Source organism: Trichoplusia ni, chromosome 8 (assembly GCF_003590095.1).
Source record: "Trichoplusia ni isolate ovarian cell line Hi5 chromosome 8, tn1, whole genome shotgun sequence".
In the NCBI taxonomy this organism is placed as follows: Eukaryota; Metazoa; Arthropoda; class Insecta; order Lepidoptera; family Noctuidae; genus Trichoplusia; species Trichoplusia ni.
The window spans coordinates 6,150,830-6,172,096 of NC_039485.1; the positions used below are offsets into that span (position 1 = coordinate 6,150,830).

Below are 21,267 nucleotides of genomic sequence, written 5' to 3' on the forward strand. Positions count from 1 at the left end.
TAATTACAGCAGATAAGTACGAGTATATTACTTTTTTGTAAATTGACCAGTGTATCTAATAATAACATGTTTCTCCTCATATAATGATTCAATCTCTCTAGAATTTAGTGAACAATCATGTTAGCTGATTTAGAAATATAGAAAGGAAGATGAGCAAATGAAAATTTTTGTTTAATATTCAGTGACATTATATTTTATTTTCATAATCAACATGATACAGATGTTTATGGCTTCGTATTCAAATATCATTCTATTATAATAAAAATATTAACAAATTATCTTACATCCACTTGAAAATGTACATTTGTAATAGACCTTACAAAATATCCTAGAGCACTGCAAACTGATGCCAGGATGCAGGCCGCGGCCGCTCTCCGCCGACAGCGGCCAGGCACTACCGGCAACACGACACGACATCCTGATATCAATTTGTGTCCATTTTTAACACTTACAAAGATAATGCTCTATTGCTCCTACATTAAGGCATTAAAAGACAGTTTTACGACGCGACATTTTCTATTAGGACGTAAAGAGCTTCGTTTAATGCCCGCTAGACATTTGTCACTTTCTAGATTATTAGCAATGACAATAATTAATTATTGATTAAAATTGAAACCTGTTCATTAGAAGCACCTGATTTTACATAAGTTTATATCCACGTTCTACTTCGTAATTTTCTTGGCTTCTACGGAAGATAAATATACAACTAAATAAGAATAATATTCAATTATCATGTCCCAATCGCTGGACTAAAGCAATCTTTTCATATCAACATCAGACAGTTCATAACTGACAGCGATATCGTAACTCCCAGTCTTAGAACATGTTCAGTACGCACTCGTTCACTCGGACTACAAAAGCATTTAAGTCGTTTGAAATATGAATCGTGTTAGTTCAAATACCGTGATAAGCCCGTTAGTTTCGATAATGTAAGTGAAATACCTTCGTTGTTAGTATGCGTGAAGCCTCGAAACTTTCGACGTCCAAAAGCGGTGCTCATAAATGTCTAAGAGCTAACAATTTAACTATTAGGCCGCGAGTCGCGCGGAAACGATGCAGCGTCATAAACTAAGAGATAGGTATGTACACGTCAACCGTACGATAAACTAATTTTGAAAAATAACAATAAATAATAAAAACGACCACAGTTAATATGGAATGAGTAAAACTTCCAACACAAAATGTAATGCCGTAAACGAAAACAACGTCAGGGTCGTAGCGCGGGCGGGGCGCTCGCCGCGCGCTAGAAGATGTCGGGGCAGGCGGCCCAGTCCTGGCGGCGCTTGCAGTCCCAGTAGCGGTGCGTGTAGAGGTGGCGCAGGTGCGGCTGCGGCTGCGCGGCGTGCGCCGACACGGCCTGGCGCGAGAACCACAGCGGGCGCGGCGCGGGCGGGGCCGCCAGCCCGCGCGCCGCCGCGTCCTCGGCCGCCGCCTCCAGCTCGCGGCGCGCGGCGCGCTGCTTCTCCTCCAGGCGCAGCTTCTCGGCGTTGGCGTCGTCCCACAGCCCCTCCTCCATGAGGCGCTGGTCGGGGCGGCGGCGCGAGTCGGTGGGCGCCACGCCCTCCTCGGGCTCGTTGAGCTGCGCGGCCAGCAGCGTGAAGTTGTACCACTTGTCGGAGTCCTCGGGCGCGGCCACCCGCTCCCAGGCCACGGTGAACTTGCCAGTCTTGCAGACGGTGTTGTCGGCCGACGTGCTGGTGACGGGCGCGACCTCCACGCGGCTGTCCCAGTGGCCCTGCAGGACGTAGCGCGGCACGCCCTGCGGGTCGTTGATGACTCCCGTCACCTTTCGCTGCGTGTCCTTACTGAAGTAGCCGTAGGGCAGGTACTTGAGGTGCGCCACGTAGCCGGCGGCCGGGCCCGCCTCGCCCACGATGTCCATGTCCCCGTGGTTGTCGACCCACAGTTTGCCTACTATAATGTTGTGCACTGTGGTTGTTACCTGTAAAAGCAAAGCATGCAGAGGTACAATAACAAGCATTATCAAATTAATAACATAAAATAGTTTAATTAAAATTTATTTCTCTAAACTTTGATAGGTACTAAATCATACAGTATGGATAAACTACAAATGTATTACTTATTGTACAGATTTATCTTCTTGGAGCAATACTTATTTTCCGTTGTATGGTGTATGATACTTCCTACAATTGCATGGAGTGAACTTTATAATTTCTGAATACCTTTCTCTAGAAGAGCGTGGTATTGTGGTTTTAGAGGAGCAACCAGGAGTCGTCTCGGAGCTCGAGGCTGACGAGCTCCCGGCGGAGGTCCCCGGGGCCCGTGACCTGGTGTCGCGCGTGTGTCGGCCGCCCGCTGCAGGCCGCACCTGCGCGCACTGCCTACCTAGCGAGCGCACGACTGCCCCCCCCTCCTCTCACCGTGACTACCGAGCGTGTGTGTGTGTGTCTGTGTGTGAGAGCGAGCTCACGCGCCGCGTACCTTTCTCCACGTGTATTTGTTTCCGGAGCTAGGGAACATGGCGGACGCGCCGCCCAGCGGTATAATCTGAAGATATTTCCCCCTAAACTTGGTGGTCATGGTGAACTCCTGCCAGCACTGCCAGCCCGCCTGCCCCTCGCAGAACTGCGCTACCATCGGAGGATGATGGGACACCTGGCCACAACACAAATTTTGAATTTAATATATCAGACTGGCCAAAACAAAACACATGGTGCTTAAGGCTAGTGCTGGAAGGATAGAATAGGAGAGGAGTGGCAGGGATACGGAATCGAGGAAAAAAAAAACAATGTTTTTAAGGACTCAAAAATTTGGACGTATCATAAATAATTAAAACAATACAAACAAGCCTAAATCAAATGCAAGTGAAGTAATATATACGAATATTTGTGACCAACCACCGTTTAAATATAAGTGTTTCTAACAACAAAAAGACTGACCGCTTCATAAAAAGACTTCCATGTGGTTTAGACCTTAAGGACGATGTGTTTCATCTCTGCTTAGTAAAAATATATATCCACAAATTACTATTCATCAAAAAAACTTTGGTTTCTAATTAAAAACATCTGGCAACATTTTCGAAGGTACAAATAACAAGGGAACTTGAAAATATCTATTGATAAATTAATCAGTAAAAAGTCATTTAAATTGTAGAGTAAGATTTTGTTATATATAGTTAAAGATCTTATCCCATATAAAAATGACTACATTTTTTGTGAAGCGCCTGAATCGTATTGATCTTGAATTCCATTACTATGCTTTTGGAATCGAGAACAGGGAGGAGTGTGGGTGTGGGATAGTCCGGGTGCACTAACAAGGAGGGAGATGTGTCACTTGCCTGCTCGGAGATGGCGCGCCAGCCGAGGTCTGACATGCGGTCGCACTCGAACGTCTCGCCTAGCAAAGGGTTGAACGGCTTGTTAGTCCTGCAAGCAGTTAATAAGTAATGGGATAGTCAATATGAACAGCAACTTCAAGTTATCAACTGTAACAACGGAATATACACATATGTTATCTTAGTTTAATAATTAAGATACTTCGCAATTGCAAATATCTACTCTCCTCTACCACAGTCCACTGCCTCTGTGGTTAAGTTACGCTATAATGCTCATTCCTGCTTACTCATCTTAGTCTTCTCCACATCTGTTTTATTTTTTTAGATAATACAAAATTCGAGTACGAAAGGAACTTCACCTTACCCGGTGGTTTTGAAAACCTTCAAATAACAGGAACAAAGACACTCCAGAATTTTGATTGTTTGTTGGTATTTTACCTGCAAGCCGTAGATGCATACGAGGAGACGGTGAAGGCAGCCACGTAGGCGAGCTGCTGCGCGGGGTCGTCGAACTTGGCGGCCTGGTCCAGAATGGACGAGTATTCGTATTCCTCCGTCAACCGCTGCAACATCGACAGCGGCTCGCTGAAGTTCACCGGGATCGGGATCTTCGATAACTCCTTACCTGTTGAATAAATAATTTGGCTGGACTCATATCGTTCAAGTTCAACGGACTACTCCGGTCCCAATTGTCCGGAGTTTAGCGAAAACGCTTATATACAAAATATGTTTTCTTTTTTGTTTACCTTGTCAAAATAGTGATTCCAACAATGAATATAAAGAAATCTAATTTCTGGATCCCGTCCTCTTGAATCTCATTTAAATGACGTTATTCAAATGCAGGTTTCCATTATATTCCTAAAGGAAGGAATGAACCAGGTATCTTACCACTAAGGCGAGTAATTAAAGTGGTTGCAGCACGCAGACGCCGGTCATTTAGCCATTGGAAGCTGAGTCTTTTGCTTCATTTTATTATCGCCACAACATTTAAAATGGGTGCCAACTTTTGGTGATAATGACTATTACATTAGAATACTACTGTTCAATGGCTAACCTTACTAATTGTACAAAACGACACATTTAATTATCAAATAAATTATCAAAATGTTAAACTACAATATTGATTATTTAATTATAGTTCAATTCATCTATAAATGTACCTCTAAGTGGCCTAGAAAACAAGTGGGTCACATAAAATGTCATCAACCCAGGCTGTTTTTGGTCGAGGCAACAACTTTCTACCAAGAGGTTACAACCATAAGGATAGCAAAATATAGTGAGTTATTCTTGATCACTTTATAGTTCAGTGGATTTTATAAACGTGATCATGTCTATTGTAAAATCGAACTGTTGGCATCGTTTCGATTTCTCCGATTGCCCAAAAAGCCATAGTCTTCCAAATAATGAATGTCTGCGCTTTGGTTACCGGGTTTGCCATGACTTCTGGTAAACTGGTAGTGTGTATGATATAGAGTCCTGTACGAACCTATACAATTCTTCATAATGGACCAAAGGCTGAGCGGGTAGTTGGGCTTGTCGGGCACGCGCGTCCGCCGCGGGTGTCCGTCCAGCAACCCCTGCGCTTGTGACACGTGAGGCTGGAACAACAACATGTAGCGTTATATTTACTGTTAACTGTCAGAGGGCGTACCGATATCTATAAATAATGTTATTGCTGTTGTGAAAGCGTGACAACACACTACAGGGCGTAGAGCTTCGTCCCACTTCTACAACAGCATTTGTATAATTTGAGGGGTTGATCGAATGGTGTCGGTTTACTTTTCTTCTATAAAGTACAGAATTCTCGCCATAAAAAATCTGTTCGCTGTAAATTTAGGGAATATCACAATTTTCTGTTAACATAATAACATAAAATTGTGTCAACACTTGTGTAAATACATTCTCTTTATTTGAAATACCAGAAATTCATACCAGTGTAACACACACATTATTATTTAGTGTCAATAAAAGAAGAAAGATCGTATTTAAATAAAAGTCCTATTAAAAAGTAGTATAGTAAGTGGCTTTTTCCATTATTTTAAATGAATATTTAATAGCCCGCTATCAAATCTGGGAACAATGGTAACGTGATTGGGTCGTATTGTAAGTTAGTACATATCTGGCACATGAGGGTAACATAGTTCAACATACAATCGCGCGACGTCATGTAACGTGGCACTGACTCACTGCGACTTATCACGGATGAAATTGGCACTTTCCTTGGCAATGATATCAACATGCTAATAGTTTCTAAGTATACAATTAACACGAACGTGTACGAATAAATTGTAGTACAAGATAATTATATAGTTTCGAAAAAAGTATTGGCGTGTTTGAATAGTACACGGTATACAGAATGAGGCATACTACGTTTTAAGACTGAATTTCGGTACTTTTTCTTTGACCATCCAACATCCAACATTAAGCAGTTCAAATAAAGTATACAATTTAACAAGGTCACAGTAAATAGTATTTATTCTTTAACGAAAGCATATAAAGCAAGATGACAGTCATAAAACAAGAAACACTAATCGCCCTAGTTAATAGCAATGTAGTCAGACGGAAAATCTTAATGTCGTAACTTCACGGCTAGTCGGTCACACACATTGAGGAACATTTCATATTACTCGTTCACTTGTACTGCGTTGTAACACTTACCCATACTTTGATATCCTCGTCTTTCTCTGCCACTTTGGGCACGAGGGCACTGGCGTTCGGGTCCGCTTCTACTCCACCCATTGCGCTTTCAGGTCTCTCGTGTTTGTCTTCCACGAAAATTACCTTTATTAACAAATTAAAATTATCAATGAAGTGGTTATTATTGGTCAGATACTGACTAGGGATAGAGAACAATTACGAGTAGGAGAGCAAATTTAATAACATTTTAATTATGTGCCTAATTGTGGCTTGGTCATTAAAGTCATTTAATGAGAAAAATAAATAAACAAATAACAATTAGCTAAGTAAATGTTTACGTCGCCTGGAGATGGCGAACGCCAGAAATATTGATCCTTCTAGTTTCCATACTAAACATAAAATTATTAAATAAAATTGTAAATCAACTTCTATAGAAAGGGTCTGAATGAAGGTAGCTAAAGGAATCATTATTTATTTCACAGTTACAGTAATTATACTACAACCTGGACATAGAACCACATGTTTACTTTATACATTATTTACAAATGCGACTGACCTGTTGAGTCTCGGTGACAGTTTCAGTCTCAGACTCGTCTGAACTTTCACCACCTTTTACTTTGTTTTTCCTATTTACCTGTAAATGCACACACATAACAATGAACAATGAGCGTGATTCACTCAGTAACAACCCTAATGGATGGCAAAGGACAAACATACAGGGACACTAGAATATTTTCTAAGTAACTAACACATAAAGGAAGTTAGATTAAGTCACATGTAAAGATGATACAAGTGATAAAGAACTGTTAGTTTTGTAAACAAGAACTGGTTATAATTGACACATTTCATGATTTGTTATTACATATATAGGGAGTTTAAACTAAAACTTTCTGTTTCCTTTATGCAACATACAGTGTCAGAAAACATCATGCTTTGAACTTGTTTGATTACATGATATATTATTTATGAACATTGTGTTGTCTACTCACGGGCACTTTAATTACAAATGAAGTCTTTTCATCCATATTTGAGGAGAAACCCTCTTCCATTGCATCAAAGAATTCATGATCCTCATCCTCAGGTTCGTTGTGACCCTGGCCTGTGCCGTTTCCACCTGTATACAAAAAATACCATACTTATACTAAACACTTATGAAAACTAGTCAAACATGATGAAAAGTGCTTTATATTTAAAACTCAAACAAATGTCTTAAAAAGTATTTAAAATAATCACTTAATTATTATGTATCAGTGAACGCTGAAGCCATACCATTCTACTTCAATTACTCAAGTAATGTATAGAAAACACACACAAAATAAAAACAGTTAGGTAACAATTTAACTTGACATTCTTACAACAAAGAGTCTGACTTCCTAATAATATTATTGTAAAACTTCCTGTTGATAGATTGCTTTGTGTTACTAAGCCAGGATTAAAAAAATGTGGGCAACACCTTGTTATACACACTGGGGGAGATTAAGTATTATTATTTTCTATGTATGTCACTGTATTTAATTTGTCTTAATCAGACATCACAATATTATTAAAAACAGTTATCACCGCTGACACTAAATAAAACCAATGTTTTATATTGTAAAATATATCTGGAATTTTAACTTGATTTCAGCTAACTACCTTCTACAAGCAGCTATCTCTTACTTACTAATGCATATTGACAAAGCATCAATAACACTACATTATGTGATGTCTAATGACTTCCTACACCTTTGTTAAGCTTCAACTACATTTTCAGATAAATAAATTTGCAGTTCACATCATATTATCTAAAGGTTTGAATGTATACCATGATTCATAGCTATACTTCAGGTTAAAATGTATAAAAAACTAGTATAAGACAAACTATGCACTCATGAGGTACATAAGTAATTAAAAATTATATTCCTCTTCAGTTGTAATTAATTCAACTACACGGTGTATTCCACTTTATAAGTAACAAGTAAATAGGTACATCACTTTCAAGAGTTTGAACTTCCAGCGCTGCACTAACTGTACCAAATAATCGATTATAGCACCATTCAAATACATAAGTCATTTCTTTCTTGCATGAACCATTAATTTTTACCTACAATGAGAAAAACGTATTTATAGTCTACACATGCATTTAAAGGCTCGACATGCACTAAAACCTATTATTAAATGATGCATCTGAAACAAATCTCCCCTACTCCTTAGGAAACCTCCACACACCAAAGCAAGCCAGTGAATGTTTGGAATTTGCAAATGTTTGAAAAAAACATAAATAAACCCAACCTTACTGTGAATGAACCACCAGAAAGTAATGAAACCAATTCAAGTACCACTCATAGGTCACTAACTGATGACAATTAATTTGCAAAACCATCTTGACAGTGTAATCTGTAGCTAATAATGTATGCGATGATTTGACTTCTAAAATAATCCCATGACAACAATTTGCAAGCTTGCTCTCGGTAACATTCAGTGATGATGACATTTCCTTCTGACTTGATTTTACTTACCGCCCATCGTGTTGTTTTGGAGAGTTCAATATATCATTACTATCAACCTAATAAGAATAATAAATACACGCAAAGCTGTACAAGGCCAAGTTCACTATAGACGCGTACATAAATGTGAACTTGTTATTACTAGGCAGAGCAGGCAGGACTAAAACAATCGTTTCACCACATGACAACACTTCATTCCCGATACACGATAATTCAATAAATGAACTGAGATCAACCAATTGCAACAATTGTAATACGTTGGACAGAAAAACAACAACCTTGAAATCACCAAAAAATCTGTCTACAATAGTATGACAAATATTTCGTTTCGTATTATATTCGTATTTCGTATACACTTTTACATACCGAAATTAGGTATCGTTTAATATATTAAATACATTTTTGTATTTTTAACATACACACACACACACACTTCCTGGAACATACAATAATTTCATTTGAAATTACACATCAAGAATTTTAACCCAAAACGTAAATTTCTTTTCGATTTTTCATCCGTCACGAAACCAAACCAACCAACCAACACGTTTCGTTTTACGTTCAAAATTATTCCAAGGTATTTTTCCAATGGCAACAGTGCTACGTATAACTCTATAGAGTCATTCTACTATGTTGGAATCGACTATCATCGTTTCTTGCAAGAGCATTAAATGAGCGAATGGTCCTTGTAATTTTTTCCGCTAATTATTTCATCGCCAATGACGTAATATATTTGTGGGATCTTTTTTCGTAAGGCGAAGTGCTGTAATATGTACTAAGTTTCATGCCTACTGCTGTTTTGTTTTATTGTACCTACTGTTACTGGCCCTGGAGGAAATAAGACTTTTATGAAATGTTTCTAATCTATGTAGTTTGTAGACATGCTTGAGTATACAAATTGTTACAGATTGAATACCTCTCGTAATAAGAAGTTGAAACGTTTTTATGCTTTCTTAATACGTATACAATAAAAAACGGTAAAAATATTGTTTTATAAGAATTTAACCATGCCTAATAATACATAGCATACCTGGGCATACCTTTTAGCATAAATGACTAAGTGTTAGTTGAATTTAATCAATTCTCAAAGGAAAGGTCAAAATAGTTAACTGACTTTGTTTCACTCTAAAGGTTCAATTTAGGAGAGGTCACAAATGTCAACTGTGAGATTTGGAGATAAATAAAATCAAGGTTATTATTGAAAGAATTAAAAGTAATTAATACATTTTTTTTACATTATTTTTGTATCAAATTTTGTTGTATAAATGAACATTGATCTCCAGTTTCCACAGATTTTGCATTGTCATATTTAAATGGTCATTAAAAGTCATGACAGTATTATTCATAGATTTAAGTGTTGTTATGCTTGGTAGGTAGTTTTAATGTAAAGATGTGTAATAAAATGTACTACGCAAAACTGAAATATTTACTAAGGAATTTGTTACTGCTCTAGGGACTAACAATAAGACGAAAGTGAAGACGCAACTTACCGGGCTGTGAAGTACTGCGCGCAGTAACTGTTTTCTCGAGATTGTCGTGCTGCCTTGCGAGTTGTTCGACAACCTCCTGCAGTCTCATCTTTTGCTCGCGCTCGTGCTGCAGCGCGCGACTCATGCGGGCGCTCGAGGCTGCCGCGGCGCTCATGAACTCTGAACACGCCTAATTAAAGTGCCACCTTTAAAATCGCTTAGAATATTTGAAAACAATTTTGTATTATTATCTTGAAATAATGTTTTAATTGACAAATATCATTATTATGTTCACATTCTCAATAAGACACTTGCAAATCAAGGTCATTACCATTATCACATTCTATTCATTTTCATTATCTCTAAGCTTATTTTATAAAATAGGTTTTAATGTCTTTTTCCACTAAGTACTTACATTCATCATGGCATTGCATGATATCCTAAACAGAGTAGCCCTCTCTGAGACTTGCTTGGTAGTGTCTGTTGGTGGGATCTCTAGGTCTACAAGTGACCGCTGTAGAGCGGCACCATGCCTAGCAACTAGTTCCGAACAAGTACGCAGATCATGGAACCTAGCTGCCAGTTCTCTTGCTATGCCTCCTGCGTCTTCACCTTCACCTTCTCCACTACCAACCACAACTACTCCAGTGGAAATCTGGTCTTCGTCATCATCGGATTCTTGTGCCCGGCTGCAAATTTAAATTCAGTTAACTTGATTGTAGACAAGGTCTAAGTTTTGTGTTGAATAGCTAAATCATAATACTTACATAGCTTTGGCCTTGGCCAATTCGAGAGCTGTGACCCAACTTTGTCTTTCCACTTCATCATGAGCTCTGATGTGAAAGGTTTGTGTGCCTCCATTACTGATCACAAAGGTACATGAGTCTGCAGTATGGATGAGGGCACCCAGTAGAGATATGGTACCTCTGCAGGTGTGAGCCATCTCGGCTTGATTTCTACAAAAAAATATTTCATATTAATGTTTAATGTGTTAATTAGTTTAGTTCATTGTGTATCTGAACTATCTATTACTCCGAAACAGTTATCAGATACTTATGATAACATTTAAATTAATTGATTTCACTAAGAGAGTACAAAATCCCCTGAGGTATATGTTACAGCTGTTGATAATAACATGGATATAATATTAAATGTGCTAAGTTCTCATAACAGTATTCCTATTGCAATTCATTGAACATTCACAATTTACATTGTCATGATAATTTAATGCAATGTTTTAATAAATTTATGATAAAATAATAATGCATGTGTGTGCTAGAGCCAATTGTATGATTAATGTCTAGAAACTGCTGTCACTGTCAGCACAGTAGTCATTATAACATAGGTAATCAAAGTTATTAAACATCGAAAATAGCAGTTGTACAATTTGATACCGTCGTTTCGTCAAAACAGTTTTATATAACAACAAACAATATCAGATAATATCATATTGCTTCACGAATTGCATATAATCATAGAAAAAATTCGGTTATACACCACTGCGTCATTTTGTTAAAATATAATAAATAGAAACATGTAAGATTATCACTGGTGGATTCGAGTGACACCAATAAGAAGATTTGAATGTTGTTCCTACTAAAGATTACGACCAAGTTACCTGTAATACGACAACAATCCATTCGACAACACGAACCATCTTCGTTGATAACCCTTTAAATAATTTGTCCACTTGAATAGCCAGCCTTTTTTCTCTGGATCCCCAGGTATTGTCTGACCCTTGGCTACGATGGTATCCGACATATTTTCGTAATATCACAATTTAGATTAGTAAATCATAATAAAATTCCTCTACCAGCCACGTCTGACGACTAGCCACCATATCAATTTATCAATCAAGTTCGTATTGGTATTACGGTACAGATAAAAAATAAGAAAATTATTGATGACAGTCAAATTAAATCGACTAAAATTTATTTTATCGTTTAGTTTTGTGTATGAAATGCCTTGAAGAAGTTAGAATATGTATTTATTTAATAAATACGTTTAAGAGTTTAATACTGAAACTTTTCGTTCGTCTTAAGTAATTTAAAATGTTATAAGATGGCAACATGGTAGAATTGAAGATGACAGCAGACGTCAAGATTATCTAAACTACTTCTCCTGGTAATATTTTTAATAATATAATAATAATAAATCTTTATTTCAGACCAGGTCCATATAAAAAGTAGGTAACACAAAACATCAAAGAAATAAAATAAAATACAAATTACAACACAGTGTGAAGGCTTAACCAGTGTCTTAGCAACTGAGAGTCCCACCTATCAGTCAATACGTTTAGGACGCTATTGGTGCTAGTCCGCACTCGGTGAAGAAGTGAAGCACTGCGTTTTCTGATGATGGCATTAAAACCATCAGTGTGCGCGTCAGCAAACATGCCCGAGGCACTGCAGAACCGCGGCAACCTGAGCAGCGTCCTAAATGTATTGTTGTATTGTACACGCAGGGCGTTATACGTCATCCGCGTATAGTTTACCCACAGAGAACACGTATACAATGACTGGCAATAGGCTTTAAACAAAGTCACTTTTACCGAATCACTGCATCGCCGAAACCTGCGGGCCAACATATTGCTTCTGACCGCCAGCGCCCTACGTTCCCTCTCCAAGTCTTTATCATCCTTCAAGTCCTCGGAGACCCAGTGACCGAGATACTTGAAATTCGAGACTTGCTTCAACTCGCTACCACTTAAGGTGACAGGAACTGTTGCATAACTTTTGTTGCTAGCCTTAAATATCATAATCTCACTCTTTCTCGAATTGTATTTCAGTCCATGAGCCTCCGCATACACTTCACATATTCTAACTAACTTTTTTAACGCTGCCATTGAAGGGCTCAACAGTACCATGTCGTCTGCGTAGCTTATGTTGTTAACACAAACACCGTCTATGTGACATCCGACGCCGGTACTGTTGAGCTCACCAATAAGTCCGTTCATATACAGGTTGAAGAGTCTGGGTGAGGTCAGGCCACCCTGTCTCACTCCACAATTCAACCTGTACACTGCTGATGACGCCCCAGCCCATTTCACTACATTAGTCTGATTGTTGTACCAATGTTTCAATAAGGACACAACCTCCTGGTTACAAGACGTTTCATCTTCCAACTTTTCCCATAACTTTCTGTAAGAAACGAGGTCGAACGCCCTTGACAGGTCCAAAAAGCAAGCATACACCGGCGTCTTTCTGGTCACGTAGTACTGAACAGTCTCCTTGAGGCACATGATAGCACTCTCTGTTGACAAACCTGTCCGGAAGCCAAATTGTTGGTCGTGGAGGTTGATATGTTTATTCAAGTGCTGGTCAAGCAGACTGTCCAATACTTTGGCCACTATTGTGGCTAAAGATATCGGCCTGTAATTTGATATATCCGAGGCATCTCCACTCCTGTTTTTAATTATGGGAATTACAACTGTATGCATTAACCGATCTGGTAGGTATGAATGGCTAATACAGAGATTAAAAAACAATGTTAAAATCCGCGGTAAATGAGCTCCTGCGTACTTTAGATGTTCTATACTTAGACCATCATGACCTGGTGACTTGCCTTTGACCATACCTCGGATAACATTCTTCACCTGCTTACTAGTGAACCTGACAGCGACATCCGACTCCGCACTTTTACATCTCTTTACGTCCTTGTGAGTGTCTGTAGGAGACAAGGAGTCTATCTTTAATTGAAGACGAAACGCTTCAGCTATTTCAGTTGGTTCATGAATGCCAGAAACACTCACGGGATGGCCAGGCTTCGGATTTAAGCTATTTGTATTCTTCCAAAAATTTTTAAAATCTTTCTTGTTATGTTGATCTGCAATTTTATCCATTTTAATCTGTTGTTCATTATTTTGACACCATTTTAATTTCTCTTTAAATATAATTCTAGAATTACACATATCATTATATTTTTCTCCCGAAGTCGGTTTCCCACTAGCTAACCAATCTATGTAACAACGCCTGGCAATAACGTGACTATCTCTGACATGTTTGTTCCATCCTGTGACATACTTTTTACGCTTGTGTATTTTACAACATTGTTTACTCGCTTTTGAAGCTTCTGTCAATACTGTAACTAAATCATTGTACATTTTATCTAATATTACTCTATGGTTAACGTTATCACAAAATCTATCTGCACATTCACTACATTGCTCAGGAAAATCAATAAACTTAAGCTGTGAGTTACATATATTAATATATTTCTTAATTTGACTAGTGTCCCTGTCTCCCCATATAACCTTGTTTTTACTATAACTAATTGAAACAACTTTGGCTTTAACTAAATCTAAATTGCACTCCATAAGGATAGGGTAATGGTCTGACCAATAAATATCATACAAAATTGAAATATTTAACACAGAGAGCCGCGCGGCACTCGTCAGCACGCAGTGGTCGAGCCATCTTCGCGAACCGTGCGCGTCGCTGACAAACGTATACGACTCTGGTGGCAATAGTTCTATATCCGCGCATGACCACCTCTGTTCAATGCAAAAACTACATAGTTCATTATAAAATAGCTCACCCGGGTGGGCATTAAAGTCCCCCAACATGTACACTGACTCTACACTGTTGTTTTCGATAATTGCATTAATTTCGCACAAAGTTTCGGTGAATTCTAATAAATTATCAATAGAGTTTGTAGGCATGTATACAGAAAATACAAGTAAAGAGCGATTATTTATGCCTAATTTCACCGCACATAAACGCACACTGGTACACTCGATGACTGTGGCTATTGGGAACACGTCCTTCTTCCAAAGTAAAGCCACACCCCCATATGGCCTGCCTCTCAGTATACCGGCCGAAGTATCCACTGCTGACTTGCCGGTGTATGCAAAACTGTCGTCTATACTACCCAAGCAAGGGATATCATGCGGTAGGAGCCATGTCTCTTGCAAGGCTATGACATCCGCTGAGTTACAAATTCGCCTGACACATTCTTTCGAGCGGCTCACTCCTTTACAATTAAAACTAATTAACTTGGCTACATTCATTATGATTATTTAAGTTTAAATTCAATTTGTTATGTCTGCCATTTGTTCGCCATTTAAAATCTACAAAACGACGAAAAGCTATACCCTCCGGCCAAAAATCATGTTCCATAAAAATGTCCAATTTATTTCTAGGTATAAATATTTTGTATGAATCATAATCTTTTGCAACTGTCATATTCATTTTTTCCATGGTAACTTCAATATTCGCCTTATTTTGAATATACTCGGTTATGCTACACACGGTCACAGCCTTCGCAACATTATAAATATATATTGGAATTTTTATTTCTGCCGCTTTGAAATTAGAATCCGGCGTAACAATTGCTTTTCCTCTGTTCCCCACAAATCTATTCCGGTATCTTTTTCTCTGTACCTGTATCCATTCTTCAGGCACAGTTTTAGATTTCCATGTTCCGTCTTGTGCAACATCGGCAAACGATTTTTGATGCAATTGTACATTCATCGCGACCGTATGTCCATGCGACTCCTGCTCGGCTCGGTTCGGCTCTCGCTCGTGAATTTTCGGCTTCACCGCGTTACAGTTCGACGCTTGACCTTGAGGTCCCGCTGCGACTTGCGCCGCGCTCGGCTGCCGCTCGTGTATGTTCGGGTTGGGTTCGTGACTCTGAGCCGTTTTATCTTGAGACTCGGGGACGACAAATTGCATAGCGGGCGCGTTCGTCTCGCGATCGTGTTTGTTCGGCATATCTTCGGGTCTCATGTACGCCGACGCCACGGCCGACGCGCTCGCGCTGCTCGGCTGAGGTGGGTGCATCGCCCGATTCCCGCGCATATTTCGTTGTTTACATTTTTTACCCTCTTCATGATTCACAATCGTAATATCCGCGGTCTCGATGTTCTGCTGGGATGATGTATTCTTACTACCCTCAACATAAATTGATGTTCTCGTTGCTGTTACCTCGTTTTTTAATAATTCAAACTCAGATTTCAACGGTTGTATCTGTTCCACAGTCACATATTGTTCCTTGATTTGCTTAATATCACCTTGCATTTTTAATAAGTCTTTGAGAAGCCGCGTAACATCTACGTGGTCGAACAGTACTGGTGGCAACTTTTGCAAATCCCGTGCCACAAAAATTGGTATTTCTTCGGGATCCGTTTCTTTGAGCAAACAAATAATATCATCAATCTCACGGAGAGTTTTACCATCACGTTTTCTTGTCTTTTTGCGCCTTGTTGTCGAAATTGACTCGTATAGCAAATCTTTTGCATTTTTCACTTCGTATTCCGAGAATGCACTAATACATATTCGACTAATGCTCTCTTCATCCATCACATCAATCTTGTTGCAAATAAATGCAAGGACTTCATTAATAACAACATTGCAGTTATTACACTTTACCACCTTCGACATTTTTGATAGCGCACGGAGGCGGTCGCGCGTCCGTACGCAACGCGTGTGCGACGCAAATAGGTAATCTAAAAAGCAATATGTGGTACGTTAAAGTAATAAGAGGAAAATGTTGCACCAAAGAGTCTCTTTTTTATATTAAGTAGATAATATACTTTGATGACTTCCTAAGAGCTTTGAAGCTTCTGCTACAAGTACAGGACTGAAAAATAATAGGAGTTACGGTCAAGGTTACGGTTACCTTACTTTAAATACTACGCAAACCAGCATTTTTCAACTAAAGCCTATTCGGAAAACAGAATTCCTGTTCATATTTTGATCAGCTGATGAATGTTAAGCCTTTTTGAAGAGTTCAGCTGTTAGTTATTGTTGCTGCTTAGTGCTAACCAGTACTTTAGTAACAGGGAGCCTTTTTTGCCCTGAGAAAGGGTACCTAATAAATATTGAAGGCTTAAAAAATGTTGTGGTAGAAAAACCTTACCATCTAACCTCCTCGCTACATGTTTGTGCTTATCCCTCATTAAAGCGATTTTCATATATATGTCAAACGCATTTTATACTCATTTAATACTCATTTTTCACACATAGCTCTTATCAATTTTTCATCCTAGTCAATTACGCCAAGCTAATCAGGCAAGCTTGTAAATTTATTCGTCAAATTGTCCTTCTAACAAAAAATCCATAGAATGGTTTGGATCGCACTCATTGCGTATTCAAAATGTCGATCTGTCAATTTATTGATATTCAATATACAATTTCATTTATATTCAAATAAACTAATTGTGTTGAAAAAAATACGTCCTGCGTCCGGTTTAATAAACTGCATTATAAACTTTTATTGACGCAATTGGTTTCGATCCTGGCTTAGATCCAATTGTGTTGAATCTGAACATTTATGAGATTGCCACAGAGTCGCACATGAAACGCAATTCCAATGTGGGAGTGTTTAAGACTTAGCAAAAATAGAATGTCCCACGTATTATAAATATGTATTTGTTTGCAAATCTATACGTTCTTTATTTTTGCTTTTGTATGAGGTTTATTTGATATCTTTAGATAAATGTTTTATGCCAATACATTACTTTACCAGGAAAACGAGGAATTCTAATATGAATATTTTTAAACACTTGAAAGCCATCCGGCTTTATTGAAAGCTATCATAGCTTAACATAACAGAAAGTATACTATGTTAATTTACTGTTACCTTGTCCAAATTATTGATCTAAATTCATTCACATAATAAACAGAAAAATAGTGGGTGCAAAATGTAAACCATAAATTGACAAATAATTTATTTGTAGGAAAAAGAACCACTATTATTTACAGTCTAAAACGAAGGCGTTCTAAGCGAATATATATGTAGTAAGTTAGTAAGTAGTTAGTAGTATCTATTAAATAGTTTCAAAGCTTTACTTTAACAGAGAACTAAATAGATTTCTTCCCAGTAAAACTCGTATTTTGGTTCAAATTACTCGAATCTCGTCCAAAGTAAAACGCAGGGTAACATCGTTTGCGGTACGTGACTTCGGGATATCTATGTAGGTTCTGTTTTCCTGAAACATCATAAAGCTATCAGTGCGGGCCCCTGCTGGCCTTTTTCTGGTAAAACGTGTTACACATGAGGAAACCATTGGGTTATATAAATGATTGCATGAATGTGTACTAAACAACACCATGTATATTAAGGTAGGTACATATTATATGCAAAAAAAAATCAATATTTTTCTTCACTCTTAAATAAATTAAGCATATATTTACCGTTCTTTCATAACTGGCAATTGACAAAAAAAAACACGTAATATATATTATGTTTAAAATTTAATAAATGCTTTTGACCTACACGTATTTTCCGACATCAGCTGTTATTTAATTACGCTATTATGAAAAATATTCTCCGGGGCTGCGAGGTATATTGACAAATACGTGTTTCATAAGCCTTCTATAATTGATTTATATCATGAATTTTAAATCAAATATTGTAAAACCTGAATCTCATAAAAAAAAACAAGCAAGGAACTGCAAGCATCCACCAACAGCCATAAGGACTTTATTACTAGACTGCTTACTATCTAGAAGACAACTCGTAGACTAACGTTCTTTGGTTCTTATTTGCTATTGTACTGGATGAAAACCAAGCACCCGTTTTTATTTACATGAGTGCGCTAATGATCTCGCCGTAAAAACTTAAAGTACGTACCTAACCTTTATATTTTAACTTCGATATCGGGACCTTTATTTCCACCTGTCGATATACCGTCCTACAGAAAAATGTGAATACAGGAAGTAATTCCCTATCTCATTACAATAACCTCCAAAGACGTCATTAGCCACGTTTCTTTCTTTATTGACACATTATCATTCTGTTCACATACAGTCTTATCTTTGCTTGCTGTGCAAGGCAAACGTGGATTGTTATAGAAACAGATGGACTAAAGACGAAGTAAGAATTCATTTGAGATATCTTTTTCTTAGAGTTATTCATACGATACAGTTCACTCAGTTAATATGCATTCTGAAATCAACTATAGTTTTCCAATAATCGTCCTGAGGTAAAATGTTGGATTTCATGCTAACTCGTACTGCGTATAGATTAAGGGTGAATTTCGTATATTGCCTCGTCATATATATGGGTTCTTAGAGACTAGAAAAGTAAATAAAATAGCTTTCCGCGACAATATTGCAGTTCCGAACGCCGAGAGCATGTATTTATTGACACGACTCACAGACATTTGCTCGAAGACAATTTGCATTGTTCCCAATACAAATCTATGGAGGTACTGCATCCAATGTGTTGTTTTTTTTCTGAACTTTATATGCCAGGCTTGCTTTTTACTAAGTGCCAAAATAAAATGTGCATTATAGCCGGTATGTAATTCGCAACGTTTCAAAATTGAAATGTCTGTTAGGCAACGGCTTCAAACAAGCTTAGGAAATAAGCACCCTTTTAAAAGGCTTTTCTACTTTAAGCCTTATAGAGCGTGAATATTCTCGCTGGATACACCGTTATTTGTATGCAGATCTTGCGGTTAAGGAAAATCATTTCGTTGCTTACAACATTGGTTCTAACGAACTGTGGGATGATGAAACGAAATTAGGTCAGGAAACGTACAATGTTTTCATATGGTAAATGGATTTTTTTAATAATAATTATGGTGTAGGATTTCGTTCAGAATTTTTGCTTGCATTTGTTAAAAGTATTTTACATTTTATTACATTGACTGCACGGATAGCCGAGTGGTTCAGGCCACCACGCCAAACCCACTGTGTGCGTGACGTCACAGGTTTGATCCCTGCGTGGGACTAAATATGGGTGTCTTTATTTAATGTTTATAAAACCCCGCGCCACAAGGATTAAATTTCTTTGTACGGGGGTAGTTTCTTTTTTCACATAAGAATATTCCGTATAGTTTCTTAATTAACATTAATAAATACACATTTTCCATATTAAGTAACCTACCTCATACTTACGACTAACTCAATTAGTCTAATGAAAGCTACGTTTTTCCATTATGAAACATGTAAGTAATAAATGACTAATAAGAACATTCCTTTGTTTTTAGCCCATCGAAGGATGAGAACGGTTACGAACTGTTTTCTGGTGAATCTTGCGGTGGCAGATCTGCTAATGGCGACGTTGAATGGTGCCCCAAACTTCATATTCCTTGTGACTGCCGACTGGCCTTTCGGAGCCGTGACCTGTACTGCAAGCAACTTTACTGCGAACCTCACTGTGTCTGCTGGAGTGTTCACTTTAGTCGCCATCACTGTTGATAGGTAAGTGTTCAATTGTTTATGTATATAAGTTACATGTGCAGTTTTTCCTGTCTTTCCCGTACGTTTAGAAAACATTCCATCTCAATTCTATCGAATAAAGTCAAAGAGTTCTTTTAATAATTCTTAAAGTTTGAGAGAATTATATTGAGGTGAGTGACGTTCTTCAATATCTTGACTGGACAGCTTAAGGCGACATACTGGCGATATACGTCTCTTTCTTTTGTGACTTTCACTACGGCTCCTGAAGTTTGACCGATTACAAAGAGTGAGTCGACCTGCTATAGTTGATAGACGCATATACAATGACTCGTCGTATATTAGAAAGTTTATCAAGCTATTGAAAACGATTTTCAAAATGTTTACAGCCAGTGTTACTGAAATATTGTATTACCTACCAAAATAGGTTTCGAATCAGTGTCAGATTGGCAATCTTCTCTATTTAATATAGGTTCTCTTCTCTTGGTTTAGTCCGTTCAAACTGGAACTTAACCCTCATATAGTTAACGAAAAGCCTAGGTTGAAGCGGTTCAAGTTAAAATTAATATTATATTTATTTTTTCTATTAATTGATCAATTCAAGCCATTAAATATCATTGTTGAAATGATAACCCTTTTAAAATATTTAGCAAACAATCTTGGATGTATGTATAACTGCATATGTATTGAAAGATATCACAATAACATCCTTTAATCCATATTCTTTACGTAAATAGGGATAGGTATGCCTACAACAAAATGTACTTTGATTATTGATTGCTTACGCTTGATATGTCGCCAATGTATCAGCTGTTCATCGAGACGTAACGAAATAAACCTCTGATTTTGAATAAGATTTGGTAAAAGCTGACGGATTATATAGGTTTTGGGAGATAAAATAAACATTCTCAGATCTAATTTGGAACGATCTTATCTAACTCAATAAACTATGTTGTTTTTTTTTGTGAATTTGTTTGAAATTATTAAATAAAATTGCTACATAATACATATGTAGCTAGTTTATTGATGTGTGACATACTTGGTTGTTGGAAAATTGACATCAGTCATTATTGGGAGACAAGTATACTAAGGTAAAAAGTAAGAAGTTCTTTTCAAATAGGTTCAGCTGTTTTGTCGTGAAAGCGAGATATGTAGGATGTGTAGATGTTCAAAGTCTACAAGATACGGGCACAAAGATATAACAAACAATAATTTCGATATTACCCAAATTTAGTCTCGGGACAAAAACC

General features: G+C 37.7%; 2 protein-coding genes across 3 annotated transcripts in view; one reads left to right on the forward strand and one right to left on the reverse strand.

The window, feature by feature from the left end:
• Positions 1 to 175: 175 nt before the first annotated feature.
• Positions 176 to 11,728, reverse strand: LOC113496964 (oxysterol-binding protein 1). Of its 2 annotated transcripts, XM_026876370.1 has the most exons (12): positions 11,506 to 11,728; positions 10,655 to 10,843; positions 10,303 to 10,576; positions 9,909 to 10,077; positions 6,922 to 7,046; positions 6,489 to 6,566; positions 5,954 to 6,076; positions 4,782 to 4,893; positions 3,734 to 3,920; positions 3,299 to 3,386; positions 2,443 to 2,616; positions 176 to 1,942 (listed from the first exon to the last, which is right to left on the reverse strand). In XM_026876370.1, exons 1-12 carry the CDS (start codon positions 11,646 to 11,648, stop codon positions 1,244 to 1,246), a joined length of 2,361 nt encoding a protein of 786 aa, XP_026732171.1. In that variant the 5' UTR covers positions 11,649 to 11,728; the 3' UTR covers positions 176 to 1,243. The 2 variants fall into 2 exon arrangements, with proteins under 2 accessions (XP_026732171.1, XP_026732172.1); XM_026876371.1 differs by lacking the exon at positions 6,489 to 6,566.
• Positions 11,729 to 19,505: 7,777 nt separating this feature from the next.
• LOC113496576 (tachykinin-like peptides receptor 86C) overlaps positions 19,506 to 21,267 on the forward strand; it is a 55,580-nt gene continuing 53,818 nt past the window's right edge. The window contains exon 1 of the mRNA XM_026875840.1: positions 19,506 to 20,041. Within this exon, the coding sequence (XP_026731641.1) occupies positions 19,797 to 20,041 (245 nt within the window). The 5' untranslated portion in view covers positions 19,506 to 19,796. The remainder of the gene's footprint in view (positions 20,042 to 21,267) is intronic.

Excerpts from the sequence above, each read along its gene's own strand:
- LOC113496964 (XM_026876370.1), bottom strand. The coding sequence starts at position 11,648 with ATGTCGGATACCATCGTAGCCAAGGGTCAGACAATACCTGGGGATCCA. Across the intron at positions 10,844-11,505 it reads GGATTGTTGTCGTATTACAG|AAATCAAGCCGAGATGGCTC; the intron begins GTAACTTGGTCG and ends ATTTTTTTGTAG. Across the intron at positions 1,943-2,442 it reads ACAAATACACGTGGAGAAAG|GTAACAACCACAGTGCACAA; the intron begins GTACGCGGCGCG and ends TTGCTTTTACAG.